At 46.6% G+C, this 26854-nt stretch overlaps 1 protein-coding gene across 4 annotated transcripts in view; it reads right to left on the reverse strand.

Annotated features, from left to right (window-relative positions):
* Nucleotides 1-5070: 5070 nt before the first annotated feature.
* KCNQ3 (potassium voltage-gated channel subfamily Q member 3) overlaps nt 5071-26854 on the reverse strand; it is a 303621-nt gene continuing 281837 nt past the window's right edge. For all 4 annotated transcript variants that reach the window (XM_077167684.1, XM_077167686.1, XM_077167685.1 and 1 more), the window contains exons 10-15: nt 23166-23368; nt 22339-22441; nt 20318-20449; nt 18123-18221; nt 16302-16386; nt 5071-14234 (exon numbers count right to left, since the gene is read on the reverse strand). In XM_077167684.1, the coding sequence (XP_077023799.1) occupies nt 13500-14234; nt 16302-16386; nt 18123-18221; nt 20318-20449; nt 22339-22441; nt 23166-23368 (1357 nt within the window). In that variant the 3' untranslated portion in view covers nt 5071-13499. The remainder of the gene's footprint in view (nt 14235-16301; nt 16387-18122; nt 18222-20317; nt 20450-22338; nt 22442-23165; nt 23369-26854) is intronic.

The raw sequence follows: 26854 nt of genomic DNA on the forward strand, positions 1-26854 counted from the left end.
CCAATTAATGGGAATTTATTGACCTCTGTCCAAGGATCTATTGATCACATAGGGATCAAAGTCTGCACTCTTGCTTTCTCTCACCTTCACTGCTCCTTCCACCTTTCTTTTCCCAGCTTAAACCTCACAGTCCCACACTTCCTCATCTGTATTCGGAAATCAAAAACACTGAAATCAAGTGCTTTTGCATCATTCATTTGGCAGTGCAATTTGATCTCACCTGAACTCACTTGCTTATAAGCCCCAACCTGAATTGATATTAGACTATTTACCTTGTATTTATTCTACTTGGTGTGAATATTCATATTTTCTTGGGCTGTGGAAATACTGCATTTTGATCATGAGGACCCACCCCTAATCCTGCCAGTATTGTATGCACTGCAATACCTTACTGGAGGTGGAAAGAGTTCAGAAGCATCTCTGGCTCTAGGGTTTCAGCAGAGGTCATCGCGAACCTGTCCTCACTCAGCATAGCCCTGGTCCTGCTTCCTTCCAACTCTTGGCCCGCTCTGGCTGGCACCATGGCTGAAGAAGAGCAGGTGGCCTAATGTCCAGAGGCCATGGTTCTGCCACAAGCATTTTATATTTCCGGGGTCCACTCACGCCCACCTCACCCCCAAACCCACCCCCGGCTAATGACCTTGCTCTTATTTCTGAGGAAAGACAATCAAAAGAGACTTCCCCAAGCCCCAGCCGTGTGTGCCGTCCCGTCTCCAGCTGAGCTGATGTATCCTGCCTTCTTTCCTGTCCTTAGGGATGAATCAACCCATCCTGGCAAAAGCCAACCCCTTCCCCTGTGCAGTAGACTCCCCGGCCTCTCGCTTGCATCACCTTGCCTTGCAATTCTTCTCCTCTCTCCAATCTCTCTTGTATCAACAATGTTTCCCCAATTGCAAACTCATTCTCATGAGCAAGCAAACATGGCATTAGCAACCCTCTGAAACAAGCACAAAACCTTGGTGGGCTCACACCCCCTCCAGCTCCAGCTCCATTTCTTTCTTACCCTTTGTGGTGACATCCTCAAATGATTTCTCTACATGTGCCTTCAATCCCTCTCCTTCTCTCTCAAGCCCACTCCAACCTGTCACTCACCCCAGCACCCATCCCCCCAGAACTGCTCCTGTCAAGGTCCCCTGATGCCACACTGCCAGTCCTCCCCTTACTTGGCCTTGCACAGCACTTGACAACCTCAGTCCCTCCCTCCTCCTTGAGACCCTCTCCTCCCCTGGCTTCCTGGCACCATGCACTCCTGATTCTCCTCCTGGGTCATGAGCTGCACCTTCTCCTTTGCTGGGTCCTCCTTGCCTGGTGCTCTGCAGGTTGGGGGCTCAGTCTCCGGTCTGTTCTCTTCGCTCTTCGAACTTCTCACTTGGGGATCTCATACTTTAAATGTCGTCTAGACGTTATTGAACCCTAGATATATATATATGTCTGTATTTTTTGTATATACATATATATATATAATCTATATTATAGAATCTAAATACACATCTGTATTTTTGCATATATACATATATACACAATCTTCAGCCCCAACAATCTCCTTAGCTGCACACTCAACATCTAGTGGACACTTCTCCTAAATATCTCATACACATCTCCAATTAATAGGTGCAAAACCCATTAAATCCCCTTATTGAAAAATCTGCCCCTTTCCAATCTACCCTCATCTTAAAAAATCTTCACTCTTCCAGGAACTCCGATAAAAGCTCCCCTGTTCCAGCCGTTTCTTTCTCCTGCTCTCACAGCTCACACTCCCCCCATTAGCAAATCTGTCATCTCTAGTCTTAAAACTGGCCCTCACGTGGGTTACTGTACTTGTCCCCTGGCAAAGCTCCCTGAGTCTGCCTTTGTCCCCTTCAGGGTATCCTTAATACAACAGCCAGATAAATCAGTTTAAAGAGAAATCAGGTCTTGTCACTCCTCTACCCCAAGCCTGACATCGGCTTCTCATCTCACTCAGAGTTAGAGCAGAGGTCCCACCAGTCCTTCGGGATCTTTTCCCGCTACTCCCTAAGTCCACCTCTGCCTCCTGTTCCCTTGGCTCTGTCCTCTGCCCTGACCAGAACCAGAAGATAAATGGCTGGGGATGTTTCCCATTTGATGTGGAGACAGGACACAGGACAATTGAACTTTTCTCAGGGGAGACACCTTACACTTCTTCAGGGAAGCCACTGGGTCCAGGGTCAGCTGGATGCCCAGGCGCATTGTCGGAAGCTGATATCATTAGGAACAATAACTGACTCCCAGGAGAATCTGGGATGTGCGGTATGAATGGGCTTTTGCACCAGCGTGCAGGTGAAGAGGGGTGTTCTCAGGGATATAATTTTTAGGCTCTTTGTCATATAGTAGCCTGAGACTCAAGGTGGGTGTGTTGTTGGGGAAGGAATATATGATAGCAGAGCAGATGCCCGTCCCATAACTGCAAAGCCTGCTGCAGCCCTTAGCGATGACGGCCACGGACCTTGCAGCTGACCGTGGCCTTCTAGCAGGAGACCAGTGCTGTCTACCCTGCATCTCATGGCTACAGGCCCTGAGTCCACAATGAACGGTGTCCATGGGCATCGAGACCGGCATGCCAACTTGTCCTCGGACTTACAGAGTGAATCGTGGCAACGTGGCTGGGTTTGGACTTACATTTGAGGGTGTGGGGCTTTCAAGGGGGCTTGAGGTCAGATGGTGCTGATGCCCTGTGCAGTAGCCCCCACCCGCTTTGGAAGTCACCCAGTACCCTAACAGACCTCACTGCCACTGCCCACGTCTCTACTTGTCTGTCTTAGAGCTTAGGTACCATGGAGCTTGCTCAGCTACAGCACAGGGAAGCCTGACATTGTAAGGGATTCAGTGCCACAGAGGCAACCCTCAACCTGTTAAGAGCGGAGTCACTGGATGAGTGCTCCAAATTGCTGTCCAAGGTAGAGCTTTCTCCATGGGTTCTCAGAGGGCAGGACTGAACCTGGTTGCCTACAGGGATTAGTGTAGCCTCGTGGGTTTCTCTCCTCCTTGTCTCATGCTCCCTACTCCCTCACTTGTATTTCCTGGCATCACTTTTGAAATAAACTATCTGCACCCAAAACCTTGTCTTAGGCTCTACTTTTGTGAAAACTCAATTTAAGACAGCCTGGGTCTGTAGGCACGGGTTAGAGTCAAATGCTGTCACTTACTGAACATTTACTGGGCCCCTTGCTGTGATCTTTGCTAACTGCCCTCCATACAGTCAACCCCATAATGACCTTCAAGAGAGGTACTGCTCTCCCCATTTTACACGTGGTGAACCATGACACAGAAAGGTTAAGTAACTTGCCCAAGATTCCCCACCCCAGCTCCATCTCTCTCATGAGACAACAGCCTTACCTACTGCATGGACAAGAGAGAGGCCACCTGGTGTGAACTTTATTCATTTCCTCTCCACCTGATTCAGCCATTCTTTCTTCCTTCTCCTAAAGAAGTATCGTGAGGCTTGGGGTAGGTGATCCTGGTTCAAACTGTGACTCTTCCACTTATCAAGTATCTGACCTTGGGTAGGTCTCTTCATGTTTCTGAGACTCACTTTCTCTATCTGTAAAATGGAAATAATAATGCCTTCCAAACTATAATGACTTGACAGAGCTTTTATTAAGCTCTGTATCTCCACACCCTGCATATTTGCTGGCACAGAGGAGAAGTTCAATTCACATTATGTTTCCTTCATGACTCTGAGCTGGACTTTTGCATTTGCGTCTTCTCTTCCTCTTTATTCCTTCAATTAACTTCTTTTTTTCTTGTGGTTTTATTCTCTCTCTCTCGACTGATTGTTTTCTCTTATCTTATTAGATGCCTCCTCCTGCATCTGATAACAAAGCACTTCACTAGTTGCTCCGCTCTTGGCTCCTCATTTTTCCTGGGCCCATTGCCTGTAGGTTCTGGCTAATCCCTTCTTATGAAATGAGCCCCTCCCAGTTTGCCTGTAGTATGCAAATCCAGTGGCTTCTTCCACATCCCATCCTGCCTGGCCTCAACCTCCGGATGCCATTCGATGTGATGATCGTTCCCTCATACTCTCTCCTCGCTCTGACTCCATGACCCTCTCCTCGTGTTCCATCTACACTGTCCACTCTTTCTTGGCCTGGCCCTGAGAATTTATCTCCCCTGTATGGCCCTTTAAAGCAGATCTTCCCTGAGATGCATGCTTCTCCAAGCTTTTTCCAAACCATCTTTAAATTATTCCATTCAGGGCTCATTTTCTCCAAGAAGTGTTCTCTGGTACCTCTAACAAGGGTCAGTGCCTCTCTTCAAGGTTTCCAAAGAGCTCTTGGTCATTGCCACACCTCATTGCCCACACAACTGAAGTGACTGCAGTGCCATCATTCTATTTATACCACACAAATGTGAATCACTGCATCTCTTCAGTAATAAGTGATTCATGAAGTGAACAGAAAGAGTTTTGGAAGCAAAAGAGCAGGGATTATAACCAAGGTCCAAAGAGTCTGAAGAGACAGAGATGAAAATTGGGCTCTGAATGTGATTATTTCCACCTTTGGGCCAACTTGTAATGGGTCAATTGTCTTGATGTGTTCTTGTTTGCTGCAGTTAAAGTGTAGGCCATCAACAGGGAGACACTGTGCAATTATATTGATGCTGCATATGTATTTGTAGCTCTAGAGTCTCCCAGGGAAACTTTTGGTTTCCTCAGTTTATGCCCTGGGTAACAGCTACACTTCCGCTTGCCAGGGCAGAGCTTGTCTCAATTCAACACTAAGAAGGTGAACAAAGCTATGTGGTCCCTCGTGCTTCTTCATGCTGGACACTCGGTATCACATGTCTGAGTGAGACCAATGGAAATGTGAGTGAAAAGGCCAACTGTGAGTCCAAAGCAGTTAGAAGCAGTATGGCTTTTCCACAGTCTCCTCACTCCTTGCTCTGTTACTTGTGTCCATCTTTGGAACTGAGCCAACCCATGCTGAACTCACAATCTTGTTGTGTTACACCATCGATATTTAGAGGTTTCTCTGTTGCAGCAGCCAGTGTTAATTACTCTAAATAACACCAACCCATGGGAGCTGCTTAGAAGCAAATAACTCATCCACATAATCACTGAAACGTCTATTTATTAATTAGTGGTGCAGTATTTATTTAAGATAGAACATAAAAAAATCAGGTAAGAATTGTTTGCATAATATATACGGAAATCAACCTATTAAAGTTGTTCAAATATTGGACAGAGCCAGAATATAAATTACACATACAGTTTAAAAATTACAAGAAATCATATTATAAAGAGCACTAAAGGCCACTTGTGGAATAGTTGTGTTCCCGTGTAAGCCAGATGTGAAGAAAGCCTACTCGTAGCACAGAGACAAATTTAGGGAGCAAGGCACCAGATTTCTATGCCATAAAAGGGGGTGAAAGGAAATACAACCCCAAATCAAATGCAATGGATTCATGTCACTGGAAACCTCAATTGTTCTTCAGAGAGTGGATGTTTTCTATACTGTTAGATTAGAAAGAGAGAGGAAGAATAAAGAACAGCTATAGCCCATCTGAAGCAAGGTAGAAATGATTTTTCTCTTTAAAACAGGGAAGGACTGACAATTCTGCTTCTGTCTGTCTGTCTCTCAGGGGTGATTTTTCAGCCTGGGGCAGACTCTGCCTCACCTCTTCAAAGCATCACCTCCCACCCATGACAAAATGGTGGCCCTGAATCTCAGACCTTCACTCACCGCAGGCCTGCCGCCCATCAGGGGAGATCTGGAGGGCAGTGACACCCCCCTTTTCCCTGGAGAAGTAGTCAGATGGCCCAGTTATCAGATCAGGTCAGCTTCCACAGGGAACCTGGATCTTTTAATATTGGGAGAGAGAGAGACAACTGCTCTGACCATGCGGCCTCTCAGAGGATGCTTTTAAAGAGTAAACCTGTTTCTGTAGGATTTCAGAGCCCTGAAATACAGTCCCAGTCTAGAAACAAAAGACCCAGAGTCAGCAGCAACATGGAGACATTTGAACTGTTTTGGTTAAAACCAATGACAGGAGATCCTTGGGGACAAAGGACAAGGGATGCTTGTGGAACTCTCTATAGGTTCCCCTACTCTGAGAGCCGAGGAGTCCGGCAGGAACCAGGTGAGCAATTGACGTGGCATTATTTCTCAGCCCTGACAGCTGGACGGGGAAACCACTCAGAGGGACAGGCAGGAGCCGCTGATTCGCTGAGGGTGCATCTGACTCAACCACCACACTCCTTTCCCGGGAACCAAGGGGCTCACATCACTTTGCTGAAAAGCTGACAGGACCTGGGAGGGCAGACACTGTGGGGGACCACAGGGCATGATTCGGGGAGCAGTTCCCTGAAGACTAGAAGACTTGGGGGAGGGAACGAGCTTTGGAGGCACACAGGCTTTGGTTAAAATCCCAATTCTTCCTTTTACAACGTGTGACCTTCAGCAAGGTCCCTCTGCCGTCAGCTTCCGGTCCCTCGTCGATGAGCTGGGGGCAGTGACATCGCCATCACGGCGTCAGCACACAGAGTGCCCAGACTGAAGAGACAGAACCAGTGTGCTGCACACAACCCATATAGAGAGCTAGGGAAAGTTTCTCTTCACTCACTTAACATCTAGCAGGCAGAGGGAGAGAATGGGGTGTTGAAAGAAAATATGCTCTGATTTTTCATCATTACCATTAGGCATCAAAATGCGGTCGGTGTGACAAGTCTAAGAGGAATTATAAATAAGATTCCTAAGTCCCAGGCTAGGCTTTAGATGGCTTAATTCCAAGTCACTCTTGGCTTACCCTTCTCTAGAGCCCATTTTTTACTGTGTCAAAAGCCATTATTTCTCTCTGAAATGTACAATAATCACAGAGCAGTGCTATTCGGAGGCTGAGCAGACTTTGGCAGAATGACAGTCCTTAGTGTTACCGGGTCACCATCGCCATCAAGGGCCTGGGAACCCTCCTTACGAGAGCTTTTAAAAGCATCTACCTTGGGAGAACTGAACACCTGCACTGGGATTAGCAAGGCTGTCAGGTGCCCTGCCAACTTCTGGAAAGTCTACCCCAAGCACAACACGATGGAAGCCAACTCTGAAATCCTCTTATGAGCCAAGAGAAGCCTGTTTCCTTAATGAAATAATATTCTACTTACACAACCATAAGCTGTCTTAAGTTGAAGGATGCTTGTTTCTTTGTACTTTTTGGTGAACGCATCAAAAGCCTTGACACTGGCCAAGATGGGCCATTCTCTGGGACAGAAAAGCAGGAGGGATCAGTGCGTGCTCATGTGAGACCAAAGGCCCCAGCACTAAGGGGCCGTGTAGGTAAGACTGGCAGCTCGGGCTCACAGAGATCTCCAAAGAAAGCACATCACATTTCTTAAAATCAAATCCACAGAGATTTTTGGAAGAAAAATTGTGTTGAATTGTCGTATAGAAGAGGCTTTACAACCTGAGGCATGCCTCTGAAGCTGAATTAGTCCCAGTGCAGGGCCAGAGAGCTGAACCAGAACCAGGGCAAGCAAGACAGGAGAAAGAGGGGGGCAAAGTAGGGGAGACCAGGAGAATGGAGGGTAGAGTGGCTCCTTCTCCATTCCCTTTCTCAACTGCCCACAGCAGGAGGGAGTTTTTCTGGGCTGTTTGAAGAAAGAAAGAGTTTGAGAGAAGGAATAAAAATGTCCTCTTTTAAGGCCCAGCATGGGCTTCCCAGTTATATTCCAGAGGTGGGAAAGGAGAACTCCCTAAAAAGTGCGTGCCTGATTTTGTAGGGCCCCCTCAAGGGGGCTGGGCAGCTCTCATTCATTTTCTGGGCTCAATGATAGTAGTTTATTCTCAATTACTGTTTTTATTTCAAGCTTTTTTAGGTTTTGAGCTCCCATATCAGGACCAGGAGTCAGGGGACCTGGGTTCTGGAGTCATTTCCCACTCAAGCACAAGTTGACTGACTGAGCGACCTAGAACAATTCTCTGTGCTCTGAGTCTCAGCCTGCTGATCTACAAAGAGAGATGGGTGTTCCAGGTGGTCAAGGACTCTTCTTGCTCTGGCAGTTTAAGAATCTATGAAATTGGTCTCTTCACATCCCTGATGCTAAAAAAGCAAAACACTATCCCCCATGCTCACACTGAGGCTGTTAAAGGCTGGGAAAAAATCTCCCTGGGGAGGGCTTGGCAAGTGCTAACTCTTTCTTCTGGAAGTTCCCTGCACACTGCTTGGATGTTGTTTGACATCCATCTTGCCACGCTTGCCTTTCAGTGATAAAACCACTAGCCCCTTCATATTGAATTGTTCCTGTTATTTGGCTTTACCTCCTACAAATCATCCTTTGAGAGAATGGTGCAACATCCAATGTTCCATGGACTTCATGGATCCCAGCCACTGGATCCAGCATTCCTGCTCTCTGTTGGGATAACATCTTTCCTCATTTTGAAGAAAAATTAACCATTTCTATTTGTAGAGATGCCCTTATTTAAAAAAGAAACTATTATAAGACTACCTGATTTTGTCTTATAATAATTGGGACTATATCTCCATCATCCTTCTTCTGAAAAATATCTTCTCATGTAAATTTAGAGTTGCTAAGTAATACTGAAGACTGCGACAATGGAGCCCACACATACTGTAACAACATGAGCAACAGTCCCTGGTTTGTGACAGTCACTGTACAAGGGGTTTTATAGATATATTTTGATTGCCTTATTTGAAAAGCAAAACAGGCCAGAGGAGTAAAAACCATTTGGATGTCCTCAAACTTAAATTTTCAGCCAGGTCATGTCTCTGTCCTTCCATCTCTTTGATATACTCGTTACTAGTTTCCAAGCATGAAAGCTGTGCCATAGTCTGGTTTCTACTAATAAGTTCCAACTCTGGGCATAGGTGGTGTGTTACCTGCTACCTTGTTTAGGATGCTATTGACTCAGCTGTGACTAGTATAATACCAGTAACAGAAGACTATTGGATTGATTTGGATACAAAGAAAGGACTTCATCTTTTTAAAAGTTCATTCTGAAATATACAAGCCTTTAAAGACAAGTGAAGTCATGGGACAAATTCCTGAGGATGCCCAGGTTTCAGAAAGCAAAGACAATCTTTGTGGCTCTAGATGCCTTTGAAGCACACTCACAGAAACCAAAGACCAGCTATGTGGCATCTTCTGGGGAAGCAAAGGGTTGGAGGAAGACCGTGAGCACCATCCAAAGTAGAATCGACTTCTTAGACCACTGAACAAATTTCTTCTCTTGTCCTGGCATGTCCTGCAGTTTCCGCAGTTAACAGATGAAATAGATGTTCTACCGTGAGCTTTTCTTGGTCAACATGATGAGTTGGAAGTAGCTCAGCTCCTTGCCTGATCTCCATCTTGACAAGAATATGGAGAGGAGGAGAAAGTGGGTTTCCTCTAAGAATCTCTTTCAGATACTCCAGAAGCTTTTTCTTGCACAGCTTACCAGGAGCTATATTCATAAAATCGAGCTCACTGGACCAAAACTCAAAGCATCATTCAACCCACTCAGCCTTCCCTGTGCTGATGATACAGTCATTACTAATTTGATGCAGAATTTCTGCTCTCTTCTTCCTTTATGCTCAACGGTCCACTGCTTCCAAGCTAGGAGCCATACCTGTCTGTATGAGTCATCTGCAGAGATGAAATGACATATTTTCCATTCCTGGTAGATGCTGTTGGCAGGAACCACTGCTATCTGAAGCCACAAGACTCACAGCTTTCTGAGGACAGCAACTGTGACCTTCTTGTTTCTGCATTCCCAGTGCCTCGCTTATAGAGGTGCGCAATACATCTTGTCAAATGAATAAGCAAATAAACGTTTCTTTATTCCCTTATTACAGTGGCATGGAATTATGGGGATAGTCTTGACAACTTATAGGTAGATCCTGTTGTATTAGGTCTTTCTACAGCCAATTATTCTCTCAACTTAGTGCCTAGGAACTGCCTTGCACAAAAACAGGCATTGTTTGCAGAATTGTGATTAATTAACTTGTTTTGACCTATACTATATCCTGGGGTTTTCTGCTGACATTTTCAGAAAATTCAGGCCTTCATAGTATCAGTGTCATGTCCACTAAACATAAACACTCAGTTTTTGTCTTAGGACAAATATAGTTATTAAGTGGAACTTCCTCAATTTGGTATATTTTTCTTTTCTTTCTACAATTTTTTTTCCCTTAAACTCTTGTTATTTGCTCATGTGCTAGTACTTGATATCCAAAAATCACATTTGATCTCAAGTAATTTTGTCTCAGCCCAATGGGATCATTTTTCACTTACATTTGAAAAATGAATTTATATCGTTCACTTTAATCCTGCTAAAATAGGACCTCTTAAAATTTTTCTTATATCATATTGTGACACACAGATAGTTGAATGCATAAAATTGGAACATAGTTTCAGCTGTGAAAATTATTCCTAGTTTTTATGATGGAATTAATATGTCATTATTTCATGGTGATATGACAAGCCAACTATAATTTTCTGAGCAAGCTTCAGAACCACTGGTGTATCTGAAGTAATATAATCGTAGCAGTGTTATTAACCAATTCTGTGGGATTATTCCATCACTCTGTTCCTTTGCCCGATAAAGGGTCTTTGTGGCAGCACAGAGCTTGCCCCTGCTCTATTCCAGACCCCGAATTTCTGCTTCATCAATGCCAGCCATGCTGCTGGTGTAGCTTGTAGGCACACAATTCAAGCAGGTTTTATTTGCTTGCCTGGAAAATAAATACATATTTAAAGGAATATCGAGGCAGAATTCTTCCAGAAGATCATTTTTCTTTTCTCTTTTGTTTTCTTGGACATAGTAGCTAGAAATAGCTTAGAAACATTAGCTCTTAAGATTCTTATCATTCCTTGTTTCATGAAACATGCATTTTGCCCGTGTCTAAACTGGTAAACCTTGCTGAGTGACAGAGATGTAGTGGTAAACAAGACAATCGCTGGCCCTGCCGTCACAGCCTTATGTCCAGCAGGGAAGCCAGACAGCTCACCTGCAGTTTTGGAAATCATATAAGCTTCCAATCCTTTCTAAGTTAAAAACAAAACAAAACGAAAGAGCCTAAGGTATTTCCTCTAACTTCAGAGTCTATGATAATTTTTGTTTTAGCTTGGGAGAGAGAAGCCACATACTTCTGACCAAAAGCTCCATGGACTTCCCTGTGAGCGCATGTGTTTGTAACATATTCAGGCTAGTTGATTCCACAAGAATATCAGTTAGTTAGAAAACAATAATTGGTGTACATGTGGAGAGGCTGATTCACATTCCACCATTTTCCTCTCTCTTCCCTGTATGCATAAAGGAGAACGCAGCGGCATGCTAGGTAGCAGGTAGCGCAATCATTTCTGGTGATTCTAGGAAGGTCAGAATGAAAAAATGAGGCCCTCAGGAAGGGGCCTAGTGTTTCAGAGATCAGTGTCTCCAATGTCACAGTCAGCTTTCCTGGAGAGGGTGAGGAGGAGAGTGAAAGGACCCCCAGCCCTTTGACCTTCAGACTGTTGGAAATTTGAATGGCACATCATAGGGAAGGGGGCTTTGTGTCTGATATAGGTGGTCACTCTTATGTGTTTCCCATTGGACTTCAAGGGCAACTCCCACGCATCCATCCTCAATGTAAAGCCCACTTTCTACCATGCAAAATGTTGTCCCTTGGCCAGTGACTTCGATTGTAAGGTCCTAAAATCTAGGGCCAAGCCTTAAGCATCTCTGTGCACTGAGCCTTTTTATGGATCCTCTTGACATGTGGGTTGAAAGGAACCACCTTTGGGCACTAGCTCCTCTCTTCAAAAATAGTACAGGACACGTGCACTGGGGAGAAGAATGAAACCATCCATCAGCTATCTGGCATAGCTATTGACTCTCTAGACAAGACTGTGGGATGGAAGACATCCTGGCATTGGCAGGGAGACATTTGTTTGGACCATTTCAGTCATCTTGATGGTCACCATGTCAACCATCCACAACTAGGGCTTAGATGTGTGAAATGATAGAGATACTAACGCTATGATGTAGTCATTTAGCCAATGCAACCCCAGCTTAGCAAGAATCTTTCCATCAAAGTGTATCAGAGGGTAGTAATGTCTTCTAAGAGGCCACAGGGTGGCTTGTGCTTAGTATTAATACTTATAAAGTAGGGTAGCACTCTGCCTACACTTTAGCTGGTCTTACAGCTACATATGGTTTCAGTATTTCTGTTTAAAAAATCTAGAGGAGTAAAATAGGATGGTTCTGGAAATTTTTCCTGGCTGCATGACAATAAATGTTGTAGCTTGTGTATTATTTTTTTCTGGATCTAAAATACATGCATCAAGTGAGCATGTTATGTAATCAAAACAGACATTGCTCTCCTGCTACATAAACTGTGTCATGAGTACTTTGTACAAGACACAGAGTCCTTGTATCTTGGCATGATTTCTAGGCCCCACTGTATAAATGAGAGAGGCAGCAGTGAAGGACACCAGGGCAGGGAAAGACTCAGCAGCCTGGGCTTTGAGTCCAGGCTCCCCACTGGACAACTTGTGTTGTGACCTTGGGCACATCCCTTAACAGGATGAGCCTAAAGTTTCTTGTTTTTGAAAAAAAGGACTTGGACCCGATGATTTCTGTGCCTTCTTGGCTCTAGTTTCTCTTTGAAATTGATATTTTTTATGTAAGTGCATTGGGGAGAAATGTGAGTTGGAACCTCATTTTGAAGGCACTGAACTTAGCTCCGGCACAGAGTGGCACCCCGCTTCCGGTAAGTTTTCTTATCTTTGGCTACAAAGATTGGGAACTATTTTAACTATTGTGTGTGTGATGTCCGTGTATGTGTGTGAGTTTTCTCCCTACCAATTCAAAACTCATCAGAAGTGCTATGCTTGGAATCCTATTTTTACAGATAAGGGATGTGAGGCATAATACAAGATTGTGGCAGACCCAGTGAGGTCCTTTTAGAGAACTTTTAAGTGGTTTTGCCCATTTTTCTTTAATAACATAATTAAGAAATTCTTGGTATTGGAGATGTGATGGCTACCTGAGTCCTTCCTAAGGATAGCTCAGTATGCAACCTCACCAATATGCATAGAGTTTCTGTTGAGAAAATTATTCCTTTGCTTTAGAAAACAGTTAGTCATTGGAGTGTTTTAAAGGAAGGGGCAATGATCCTAGAAATAACTCAAACTACTGTCTCTGCTTACCAAACCAAAATAAAAACCAGCCACCCAAACAGACAAATAGCATAGCTCGTCAATTTCTCCCTGCACTGGTCCAACTGTGATGAGAAGTAAGAACAGCAGATAACCGTGTGTCCTAGAAGAGAGGAGCGGAACCATTTATATAGTGTCGAGTCATGCAAACCATGCTTAGAAGGATGCGGCGTCATCGCGGTGACATGGGGAGGAGGAAGGCTGTGACTGCCCCTGCGCGGGCGGGGGGCCACCACGCCGTGCATGCACTCGATGCGGCCGTGGCGATCCCACCGGGAGCTGTGGGTGGGCGAGGAAGCGGGCTGTACAAAGTCTGTCTATCTGACTCGGCGGAGTCAGCCGGTGACCCCTGTTAAGAGGGCTTTCTGGAAGGGGTCCAGACTGAGTCCGATATCCCGTCCCCTGTGGACGACAGGGGCATGGAGCCGCTGGGAGTGAAGGGCTCCGTGTCCGTGTCTGCCTCGCCCTCGGCGAGGTACCGCTTCTCCCTCATCCAGCTCGACCCCCCGCTGGGGCCAAACCCGTAATCGTCTCTGTCCTGGGAGATGCTGAAGCCGCTGGGAGAGCGCTCCAGCTCCTCGTGGTTGACCGACATCAGGGACAGGGGCGTGTCGCTGTCCCGCGTGACGCTGCGCCTGCGCCGAGGGGAGCTCAGGTCCGAGTAGGGGCCGGCCAGTTGGGCCTGGGGGTGGCAGCTTGCCCGGGAGTCGAGAAGGTTCAGGATGGGCAGCACGGTGGGCCTCTCTGCGTAGGCACCGGCCGAGGACGGGAGGGCGGCCAGGGCCCTCCCAGAGCCGGGGCCCCCTCGCGCCGGCTGCACTGGGTCGTGCGCAAAAAACCCGTAGGGGCCGACGTCCTGGAGGGGCACCTGGTGGAAGCTGTAGGGGGGCTCAGGGGGGCCTGTCTCGGAATAGTTGCAGATGATGGTTCTCAAATCAGAGTACCTGCTGTCTTCCTTCTTCTCGGCCTCGGCTGGCGAGGACGTCCCTTTGGCCGGGAAGTATTCGGAGACACGCACCTGCAGCCGCTCCAGGTGCTGCATGTGCATGTCCACAAGGAAGTCGAGTTTGCGCCCCATGTCATGGACCTGGAAGAGACAAGGAGCCAGGAGTTACCGCCCTCCCCGGGAGGCGGGGTGAGTGGTGAGAGGGAACCTCAGAGCAGTTACTTTCCACAAGGGAGGAGAGTTCCTGAAAGCCGCAGGAATAAGAGTAACAGCTGCTGACTTATTTTATGTGTCTTACCTGTGAGGCACTGAGCGTATTCGAGTGCTAACTGAGAAACAATCTAGGAAAGGGCTTTCCAGAAAGCAAAGCCAGAAGCAGAAAGATGGCTCCAGGACGAGTGCTGCAGACTTTCTTTGTCTCCCAAGGGAGGATGCGGCCTTGCTGATGCTGCTTGGATCCAGGAACGGGAGTTCTTGAATTGTGAACATTTGTTTAGACAGAAGCATCTGGGCAGCTAGTGGTCAGCAAGATCTGAGCTTCTCAGAACTGGAGGCCCTACCTCGGGGCCTTGAGGGTCAGTGGAAAAATACCTCAAGGTAAACCACATCTACTTTTGTCTGCATAAAATGGAAACTTGTATGCCTCTTGTGATGGTATATGCACACATACGTGCTCACCTTTGAGTGTAAGGTCTCTCCCTGACTATTCATAACTCATCAGGAACCACTGCAGGCAGGCCTTAACGTGTCCTTAAACAGACGAGGGTACCAACACAGAGTAACTAGCTAATGGCAGAGGAGATATCTGTTATGGATTGAATCCTGTCTCCCACAAAGACATGCCTGTGGCCGAACCCCCGGGCCTTGGGATGTGAACTTCTTTGTAGACAGGACCTCTGAAGATGTTAGCAGTTAAGAGGACGCCAACCCAAGGCAGGGTGGGCCCTGATCGGTATGGCTGGAGTCATTACAGGCAGAGGAAACATGGACATGGTAGGAGGAGACACAAGGGTTGAGGGAGAAGGTCATGTGTGGAAGCTGATCCTGAGTTCTGGATTGGGTCACCACGAGACCCTACAGCCTTCTGAGAAAGCATGGCCTTCCCGTACCTTCCGTTCATACTTCTAGCCTCCAAAACTGTTCTTTACACCGACTAGTCTATGGCACTTTATTACAGCAGCTTTGTCAAATTGAGATGGTATTCCAGCCTCAGTAACAGCTAATTCTTACAGCAGTCAGTAAGTATCCAACACTGTTATACACTTCAGGGACATTAACTCATTTAATTTTCACAAACCCAGTGACATGGATACTATTATTATCCCTATTTTACAGGTGAGTAAACAGAGGCATAGAGAGGTAAAGCGGCTTGTCCAAGGTCAAAGAGCTCATAAGTGGAAAAGCTGAGATTATGAATTAGAATTTAAAAATGAAAAGCTATATTCTTGATATACTAAAAAGAGAATAATCACTCAAATTTTCTCTTGCCCTTCAGCATGGATCCAATTTTGGGTTATGAATAAAATAAAAGGGTTGATGGAATGCCTAGCAGGAGTGGGCAGGGCTTTTATCTGTGGGAAGTCAGGGGAACAACCACACTACAACACAGCTGCTTGTGGACACGAGGGGCAGGCTCCACGCAGTGCAGTGGCCTGCGGCTTCTCCCTCTGCCTGGAATAAATGCACCGTAGCGTAGCGCAGCCCGCCCTCCTGCGGCCCTCCTCCCACAGGGCACTCTCCGGCCTGGACTTTGAGGGAAGTAGGACTAAGGGCATATGAAATGGGAGAAATGGAACTCACACTCTTTAAGGGGACACCACAAAGCTCTCACTGTCATGAGGCATGTGCGTATGCTCCTTCACCTGGCCCTCCTAATAATCTAGCATAACAGCAGCAGCTGCCTTTTTTGAGAGTTTACCATATTGTTGGCTCTTCTCGGGAGTTTACATGCATCAACTTACTTAACCCTCATAGAAACCTTATGAGATGATAAAATCCCCATTGTGCAGGTGAGCAAACCGAGGTTCAGAATAGGCAATCCATTGCACCTGATTACACAGCCAGTCAGTGTTAAATCAGCATTTAACTTCCATACCCTTGTTGGAATGGCAGAGGGTATTCCTCAAGCCTGTTACCTCCCTGTGAAAGATAGCATATGGAAATAAATTTTATATAATTGTGTTTGGGTGGGGGCAGGGAAAGACCTACCTGTCGTTCAACTTTTACAAATTTCCCCATCATACTTTGGTCTTCAATTTCTGACGTGGATGCTCTGGCTACATAAGGTTCATTCCTAGGAAAAAGCCAACAATTCTTTGAGATCACCATTTCCCTTTTAACTTCACAAGGTCGTTCCAGGTAGGCGGGCCTTGGCTCAAGGAGCCGTCCCTCTCACCTTGACATCTCTGTAGCCTGGAAGAGGCCCACTCAACTCCGGAGGCACATGGAGTCAGGGAAAGGCAGCATTTTCCTGCCTTCAGCACTGGTGTCTCATGCTTACTTTTACAGCAGGAAAATGTGAAGCCAAATATTAAGCTGCCATGAAGGAACCTTGGTATCAAAGCTAATAAAGCACCCAATTGTGCCTAGAGGGTTTAATTCCTTTAAATTAAATTCCTTTGCCTTATGGTCTCAGACTGCTGTGTGAGTGCCTCTTCTCGGAGGGTGTGCACCGGTAGAGAGGAAGGGCGTATAATCTCCCAAATGCTATAGAGTGGGTGAATATTTCAGCTGACCCCTTCTGTTAAGAATGGAAAACAAATGCTGAAGCTGGAAAACAGTGCAAAAGATGATGCTAGTGGGGGGATGGCATTGGAATGTATGCTCCATTCGCAATTTGGCTATGTACAATCAATGTCTGCCTAAGCTCCAGTTGGTTTTAATATTCTACGTAGATGAGAACTTTCAGGGAGCCAAAGTATTGCTCAAAATCATTAACATCAGGCACTGTCTAAATAGTTGAATATTCTCACTCCTAAACTACTGTCTTCTGGCAGGTCTTTGGCTCAAAATCTGAAATTAAAGCAAACTGGTGTCCCACATGCTAAATTCAGCCAACCACTATTTCCCTTGGCCCGTGTAGGCTTTGAAAACACTTAAACCATCTTAAAAATGAGAGATTTCACATAAAATTCCAGTATTCCACTTTTCTTGAAAAGTTGGACTATCTGGAAACAGAAGGCTCTCATTCCTAAAGTTAACAACTGCGGAACAGAGCGACTGCTTCCTCCTTTAGATGGGACATGTGCTCTCAAGGTCCCCGTAGCTCCCCCCACCTTTTCCCATCCCACGCCAAGACTGAAGCAGGAGATCTGCCACCTCTGATCATCCTGCTGGTGAGTAAACTGAAGCTGCTTTGATAAAGGAGTTAGGAGGAAGGTGCATAATATTCCTTAAATCCAACTCTTTCCACTCATTTATGTTACTTGCTTGGAAGACGTTTGGGACTAAAGAAACGTAAATTCAGACAATGGATTTTCTGAAGGGCAGCTCCCTTTTCATCAGGACCTAGAAAAGGAGAAATTTAAAAGCATTTTTGGGGAGAGGAGAGCTCCTTGGTTGGGGGACAGAGCTCTAAGTGTTACGGTATTGTCAGGGGCGTGACATCTGACTTCACTTCTTGGCTTTTCCTGGGAGAAGAATCAATCTCAAATCCCATGGATGGCTGTATAGGCCAAGCCAGACGAGCTGGCCAAGAACACCTGGGGCTCTGCGCACACGAAGTATTCTTACTGCTCCATTAAAACCCCTAGGGTTCCTCTTATTTTGCAGCCAGGACACTGACGTGGCTATTTTCATTTTCACTGGACATAAGGAGAGTCACCCACGAGGTCTGGGAAGAGGGGTAGAAGCCAGTCTTTTGAACAGAGACCTTTCAAATTGGCCACACACTAGAATAAGCTTCAACTCTTTCTCTTCACTTTATTTAGGAGAATGGCAACTTCTCCCAACCAGAAAAGAACCACGTGAGAACTGGGGTTGGGCTGCTGGGTGCCACGTGGCCCGTCGGTCCTCGTCCCGGAGCCCCACCTGGGAGACTGCTGGGACGGGTAGGTGAATGCTGCCCCTTTCTGAGACTTCTTATGTTTTGGAGTAGTTGGAGGTCCAGGGGTGAAAATCATATCTATTCTGAAAGAGAGAATGAAAAGCGGGGCATGAAGTTACACAGAGCTTCGTTTTCAGAGGAGACAAATAACTCTATTCTGTCTTAAGTCAGGTATGGGTTGGTGGAATACAAAAGCCAAGGCTGGGTGGGATGTGGGGAGTGAGTGGGAGGAAGGGATCGAGATCATAACCTCAGTAAATTATTTTTCTTTTTTTGCCCTGTGGTGCCTCCTCGTTTCCATCACGAGGAGGGGCGGGGGTGGGGGGCAGACACCACTGAGACGGGGTGACAGTTGCATTGCGCCATTTCTCACAGGAAAGGTCTACAAGCTGATCTCATCTCCCAGCTCTTTTATTCATCTCTAAAATCTCTAGTTGGGAGTTTTTGCTGCCAAGCCCCAGGCTTCACTCTTAGCTGCGTGGATGACTGCTGCTCCAGGGGTGTCTCTGACCATTTGAATGTTCTGGCCCCACACACTGCTTCCACCTCGGCCTGAGGCACCAGCGCCTGATCAGCGCCACTGCAGAGCACGACAGGAGGGAGAGTCCACCATTGTGCACGCAGGGCCGGGCTGGAGTCGGGGTGGAGGGAGGGAGGGAGACCCATCCCAGGGTCAGGTCTATTAAGACCGTGCGCCCAGAAGGAGCCGCAGATCTCTATCTCCTTTCTCTGAGAACCCAGCTGCTCCTCCAATGACACCACCACATGCTAAATCACCCTTCGCTTCTCCCTGGTCAACAGAGATAGCAGCAGGGCTGGGGAAATGCAATCGGTCATTCTGGCAGGCAGCCTCCAGCCACAATTCACAGAAACTCATTTGTCTGATAAATCTCAAAAACTAAGACAGTGTGACTGTCCCCTACATCCACATTAAGAGCGACCTGTCATTCTGGAGTCCACGGCATAGATATCTTGCTTCCTCCCTCTATCTCTCAGAGAGCCAGGCTTGCTTAAACAGCAAAATTTTATGCTCAGAATTCATTCACAGAGCCATTTGTTCAGCAGTCACTGACCGCGGACTTGGTACGTGCCGCTCTCCTAGGCACCTGAAGTCAGCAGCCCAGTTAGGGACAAATCAAGGTCATGAATAACCATCCCTCCGACCCCACACTTCCGACCCCTTCAACGTGTGTTCCTATGACTCTGTGGGACACCCCAGTGGGGAAATGTTATTCAGACACAGAGATGAGGGCTCAGGGAGGAATCATGTCAGTGTGAGAGCTCAACAGCTCAGGACTTTGGTTTCCTGACTGTCAACCAGTTCTATGACTTTTGACAGCAACAACCCTTTATTGTTATAATGATATTTTTATAACTTATTAAAGATCTGAAAAATCTAGAAAGTAGAAAAAGGAATAAATGATATGTGGACTTTTCATTTCAATAGAGCCTTTGTAATTCCTTGGAGGAAGTAATTCTACTGCTTTTCTCTAGGCCTCCTACATGGGAGAGTGTATATATGTGGTGTCTATTTCTGAATAAATAAGATATGTGTACATTTTTGCAATCATATCATATGTATATATCAGTGCGTATTGCAGAAGATATAGGCCAAATATATGTGTTTATAAATATGTAAATATAAATTACAAATAATTTATAATCCTATCACATATTCAGAGATAATGTGGGTTTTGGCTCATTATATACCATATCTGAACATCAATTGGTGATGCATACCTTTTTGGAAGGAGTAGGTACCACGCTTTTCTTAAGCACTCTTTTCTATCGGAGGAAATGTGGTGAAAAACAGAAGGGTGTAACCATTCTCACCTGATTTGACCCCCAGCTCATTACCTATTAGCTGTGAACTAGGGTAAGTCCTTTGCCTTTTTTCCACATCGGTAAAATGGCATCTAAAACACAGTACCTTAGGGACTGGTTATCGGGAATTAGAATGTACATGAAAGGAACCCAAGTGCTCAGTTAAAATTGGGGGTAGCTATTGGTGGGACATTGATGTGTCTTCATATTTTTAGTATTATAATTAACGTGAATATTTCACGTTTTGCCTTCATTGTGGATTATTTCTTTTTGCCTTCCACCCTGACCCTAAAGTCCTCATGGCTGGGATTCCTGAGTGGCCGAAGCACAGCCCCTTTGGACCTGACTGCCTCACCTGGTCTGTAGGTACTTTATCCTGGAAAGCATGTCCAGATGACCCGCAGAATACTGCTCTATCACATCCTTCACGTCATAAGGCCGCAAAGTCTCTTTAAATTTTTTTTTATAGAGGCGGAATTGGAGAATTCTGCAAGGTGGAACAGGGGCCATTGTGAGTCATGGGTAGAAAGTGAAGGGAACTGTAAGTCAGGCCTAGCAGACTCGGGGGGAGGGGGAATGAAGAACCCAAAAGAGAAAGACTTGAGGGGGAGAGCTTGCAGCACTTGGTCCCAGTTCTGCCCCTTAAGCTGCACAGAATAAAGCTGGTTAGTCCATCTCCTCATGACCAACATCCTTCAAACATTTGAATAATATGAAAATAGTAGCAATAGTAAGATCTAACACTTACTGAGCATTCATTACATGCAGGTACTGAGCGGGGTGCATTAAGAACAATTTGGCTAATAGATCAATTTACAGATGGTAAAACTAGGGCCATCTCACTACTAATGCCCGACTGGTCCTCAAACCCAGGTGTGTGTGCACCAAGGCCTGTGCTCTAAATCACCGCAGTACACTGCTTTGAGGACAACTGTCATATCTCCTCCTCATTATTCTTTTTGGTTCACCTACATATGAGTTCCTAGCAAAGAACTGTTGGTTCCTTTTCCCTGCGTTTTCTCTGGCTTCTCTGAAAGTAGGGCACCCTGAACTGGTAGGTGAGGCCAAATCCTCACCTCCATTTTCCTGGGATCCAATAAATCAACAAGATGCTAATGTTCCTGGAGAACTCATGCCAAGTACACTGTCAGTTCAAACCCCTGCTTACAGGTCAGTATCAGGAAGCTGTACCTTATCCCATGCCCTCCCACCTTACACGGTACCTTGTTCTGGTGCATCCAAAGTCGTGTTTGTCAGAGCCCACTGCTCCAGCCACTAAGCAGCATTTCTGCATATCGGTTATGTCAGTCAACATATTTACTGTCCTTCCCAACTTCATGCCATTCTATAAACCTGCCCTAAATATAGCTCCATGTAAAGTAAGGCAACCTAAGGGCAAACTATGGTCCTTTGGCCAAATCCAGTCTGCTGCCTGCTTTTGTAAGTAAAGTTTTATTGAAACTTAGCCACACCCATTCATTTATGTATTATCTACGGTCGATTTTGTGCGACAGTGACAGAGTTGAGTACCACATTAGAGCCATATGGCCACAAAGTCTAAGCTTTTACTATCTGGCCTCCTAGAGAAAAGATTGTAACCTGTGAACTACAGTCTCAAAACAGTGCTAAAAAGGAAAGGCCAGAGCCAGGGTGCATCCCAGCAGAACCCTCCTGATATGACAAAGATTCATTGACTTGTTTTCTTTGAATAAGATAATCTATGAGTTATGAATCCAGGTAGCTGTGTTCTCATCCAATCTGCCGTCACGTCAGACATAATGGTGTCATGAGAAATGAAGTTAAAGGCTTGGCTTAGAGCCACATATTACAACACTCTTGTATTTCCCTGATGTACTGGACTGGGAAGCTTGCAAAAATATCATGATTAATTCTTGGAGAACCCAAGCTAGGTTCCAGAAATCACTGCCTCCCTTTTGGGTGTTTACATATCCTCATAAAGTTTTCTTTAAGTAATAGCCTTTTATTTTCTTGAAAAATACTAAAGCAGAACAGAAACAACCCAGGTGGATTATAATTTCTGCTGATACAGACGAAAAGTCCTACCATTGATTTCTTTTAAAAATGCTAATTACAAAGAACCGTGGGAGGAAGAAAGAGAAGAACAATATTTTGAGTAAGAAGCTTAGAAAGGAAGAAACCCCAGGGCCCCACCGCAGGCCCCTGGTTGGGGGCCGTGGGAGGGTTCCTGCAGTTCCCGGCTCCCGGAGGAGGGGCTGTGGCTGAGGCCGGGTCTTGCGTGTCGTCCTTCCAGCGAGTGGGCTCTCGGAACCTGCCCCAGGGGTTCCTCTGGAGGTCCAGCCCGTCTCCCACTTCCTGAGGCCGTGCGAATGCCCTGGGGCTGCGGGCCCGGCCTACCTGACTGCTCGGATGGCCGCCTTCAGGGTGGGGATCATGTCCTCGATGAGGAAGTCGTTCCCATAGCCCCTGTCCTCGGCTGCGGGGTCGCCCGTCCCGGCGTCTGGGAGGGAGACACACCGATCAGCGCCGGGCCACAGGACAGGGACGGTCGGGGGCCTCTGCCATTCGCAGCCTCCCAAGGCCTCGGCTCCTCAACCTCCGCGTCCCTGGAAGCCGCAGAGCTGTCCAGAAGGGACCTGCCACCATTATCGGGCGTCTCACCGGGCTGGAGTGGTGGGGGGGGATGGCTCCAAGGGCGGCGCCGTGAGTTCGGGACTCCCCGGGCCCCGCAGAGGCGGTGAGGACCGCACAGGCCCGCACTGGGCCCAGTTAGGACCTGCTGTCTGGCCCGGTCCCCGTGACCTCGAGAAGGCCAGCCACACACAGCCTCGGGGGCCTCAGAGACGGGGTCAAGGGCCTGGGGAGGCACAGAGGCCGAGGACGCGGCCCTCCTGCTTGTCAGCGCAGCCCAGGCCGGCCGGCTCTCCCTCCCGCCCCTCCCAGGATTCCCAGGCCCCACTGGGTCCCGGGCGCACTTCCCCGCGTCCCTCCCTCCTGCAAGCCCTGGAGGATCTGCTCAGGCCAGTGGTGGCCCCGAGGGTGGGGGTGGGTGCCCGAGATGGGGCTCAGCGGCCTCCAGCCCGGGGAAGGAATCAGATGACCAGGACGCTGGTGCAGGGCCGGCAGGGAAGGGGGTCTGTCCACCTGAGAGGTCTTCACCGGGAAGGGAGGGCAGAAGCGTGTTGGGGGATGGCAGGGCAGGGCAGGGGGGACAGAGATGTTACCTTCAGAGCTCTGCCAGAAAGCATAGGCTTTCATGCGGAAGGCGGTGCGGAAGCGCTCTTTATTGTTTAAGCCAACAGGCTTTGGTTCTTTAGAAGGACTTTCTTCTATGGCATCTACATTCAGAGGGGTAAATAGCTTTCCTTTAGTATTGCTACCACGAGGATTAGAAAGGCGAACCCGATCCAAGAGACCCAGCTTTTGGCTACAAAATAAGCAAAAGTTAACAATTTTCCTCCTTCAGTGCAGGCTCTTGTCACTTGCCGCCCTCCACGCAGACAGCCCCTTCTCCTCCACACCGAAAGCGGCTGTGCACCCACAACGCTAAGTCCGCTTCAACAGCTTGGAGCAGGACCCTGCTAGGGTCAAGTCCCAGCTCAACAATTTACGAGCTATTACACCCGGGCAGGTTTTTTAGCGTCTCTGAACACTAGCTTCCTCATATGCTTAAGTGGAGCTTGCAGGAGACACCGGATGTAAAATGCCTAGCTCACAGATGGCGTGTGCCATGGCTTTGCTCCTTCTCTGTCCCTGCCTTTCCTTTGCAGCAGGGCCCTCCTGTCGTTCCTTTATACCACCCCATGGTGCCCAATAAATTTATTATTTATTGAATAATAAAAAATTATTCAACAATTTTGATGAATAAATTCTTACAGTGTGTTCCTTGAATGCAACTGACCAACACAAATGATATGAAGCAGGGGTCCTTATCGTGGTGTCCACTCACCCTCCATGGAGATCACTTACGAGCCCATGAACTTGGGTGGGGAAAAGCATATCTTTAATTTACTGACCTCTAACTGGAATTTTGCATCTCTTTCACCTTTTGAATGTAGTTAAGAAATCTCAGTAATATCCTCAATGCCTGTGCCTTTTCACAGCATAAATCACAGAGAATTTCATACCTTGTTATCTCAAGGTATCGTTTATGCTCATCACTCTCCAGAATTAAGTAGGTATTAGACCTGCTACTCCACCTTGTCATTAGGTCATTCACAAAGAAGCACATATACTGTTACATCTCCAATTTTTAGATACATTGATAACTACGCTTCAATATAATGTTTCCTTTGTGATCACATGCATTTCGTTTCTGGCTTCAAAATTATTGTTCTGAGAAGGGGTCCATGGACTTCATACACTGCCAAAAGGATCCTTGGCACAAAATCAGTTAATAACTCCAAACATAAAGTCCTATTGCAAAAAGCCAGCCGCACCTCAGCTCGAAGCCCGGCTCCACACCTTAACATCAGGGTGATCCTGGCAACCTATAACCTTGGTGAGCCTCAGTTGCCGCATCTGTAAAACAGGGTTCTCGGCCTTACATAGATGGTAGGAGATAATGGTTGTCAGGATTTGGCAAAGCGCCTGGCACATAGTGAGTGCTCTATAAATGTTAAGTTTCTTTTCTTCATTTCTCAACTCTGCCACTTTCCTAAGTGCAAGTAATGGTGTCCTTTCTGTGTGGCAAGTTTCAGGGAGGGCCACGTTGCCTATTTTTGTACATCAATACAGTAACTCTGTGGCTCCCTCTCCATCACCCAACACAGGTGCCCACGTACTCATGGGATAAATGATGAGCAAATGAATATGGCTTATTGAATGTCCAGTACTACACCTGCCAGCTTGGCATTGGCTGGGGATGATTCTGTATTTTCTGAAGGGTTGGAAGGCCATCTGCCTCATGCTACAAGCTGCTGAGGGCTTTGCAGTTACGTGGAAGGGGCAGGTGATGGGGGCTGAGGCTGCAGAGGTGAGACATGGGCACTCCTCCTGACAAGCAGGGGCTCCCATCTCTGGGAAGCAGGTCCTCTCCTACTCTGCTATGTGGGCCAACAGCACTTGCTTCACAGAGCTTTTGAGAGTATTCCCTGTCATCATTTCTGTGCTGCTGCTTTCCCACAGCCTGCCATATAGAAGGGACTAAAAATGTTTCATTCATTCATTCATGAACAAATACATGAATGAACAATAGTTACTCCTGCCCCTCTCTGGATCTGTCCTCTCCCCCCACCACTGGGAGGGCAGTCTGATTGAAGAACTCCATTAATAACCCACCCCGGGTATATTTAGAGACTCTCCAGTACTCCGCAGCTCCATCTTCCAAAGGCTAAATTTTTGGAGCTGCTTTCCTGGCTGGTACTAGATGAATGACTATTCGGACAAAGAGGTATAGCAGAGCCCATGAGTTAAAAATAGTGGACAAGGCAGGAAGTCAACAGGAGACACGTAGAAGGAGAGGCTCCTCTCCAGCTCTATTCCCTCTTTGCCTCTGCCTACCTCCCTGCTGTACCCCCAAGTTTTGCCTTTCCACCAGCACCAGACACCCTGCTCTTCCCCATTCACCCTCCTGCCTGCCCTTTAAAATTGCGCTTGAGCATCACCACGTGGACATGAAGTAACCCCTGAATGAGCCCAAGCACTCGTTCTCCTCTGCCACAGCATTTGACACACCGTACATTTTCACATCTACCCTGCCCTACTGGACTTCCCTATCCCAGAAAGGCAGGGACTCTGTCTTGGGTTATCTCATGACCTAGAACAGCTCAGTATATCTGGGCATTGAGTGCAGTGACTAGGAGAATGGGTACTGGGGCAAAGCCAACCTGAGTCGAAATGTCCTGACACACCATGTGGCCTTGGGCACATAACTACCCCCCAACTCCCAGTTCCTTCACCCGTAAAATGATGGCAATAGCCCACACCTCACTGAAAGGATGAACTGAGGGGATGTCTGTAAAGTGCTTAGCAGACTGGGATGTTCTTTAACACACACAGGCTCTCATCGGTAACTGGTCAGTACCTCCCCCCTTCCAGCTGTTCCCGAGATAGTAGAAGGTTACGACATGTGTGAAAAGGATGGATAAAATGTCTTAGGCCACAAAAAGTGTCTTTTTTTAAATGAACTGAAATGAGTTTTTAGGATTTATATATTATTTTATGGTACTTTTTAAAACTACTCTCAAAACACTGAAAATTTTTCTTGCACTCAACCTTGTAGGAGATAAATGTACAAGAAGTTTAATTCCAGGTAAACTAAGAGAGACATAATTAATGGCAGACACTTTATCCTGACTTGAAATTTCAGCATAAATGCTGAATATTAGAAAGATAATGAGAGCTCTTGTGGTACTCTCTGTGCTAGGAGTTAGGATTTGCATGTTTGACATTTAAATGCTTCTCCTAAACTGCTAACAGTCTGATCTGTTTTGCCCATGTTCACTTAACACCCATTGGTCACAGATGTTGGCTTATAGGAGATGGAGGCAGACATCGCAGGAATCCAGATGCATAGGGCACAGTTACGCAACCACTGCTCTGAATCACTCACAACCACTGCACCCAAGAAGCTTAAGGAATTCTTCTCCAGGGAGTGAGTGATAAGCCTACTTCCTAACTGGGCTGCCTGAAATCTAAGACCCCAAAGGACAATAAAAACATGGAAGGCCAAGTTCAATCCTCAAACTCAAAATTCATCTCTGCCCTTCTCCATATGGATTTCCAGTGCATAACTCAGGTCTTGATCTCCAAGTATACTGCAGGTCTTGCCAGAAAAGCCCTCCTTGAAGCTGGCATCAGAGCCCCTTGGAAAGCCAGGCCCTTGGATTTATTAAATGCAGAGAAAAATTTCCAAACATGACTTGTAAAGACTGGAAACGAATGGACTGGGAATAGAAAAGTAAAGAGAAGG

The sequence above is a fragment of the Tamandua tetradactyla genome, chromosome 6 (assembly GCF_023851605.1).
Source record: "Tamandua tetradactyla isolate mTamTet1 chromosome 6, mTamTet1.pri, whole genome shotgun sequence".
NCBI lineage: Eukaryota > Metazoa > Chordata > Mammalia > Pilosa > Myrmecophagidae > Tamandua > Tamandua tetradactyla.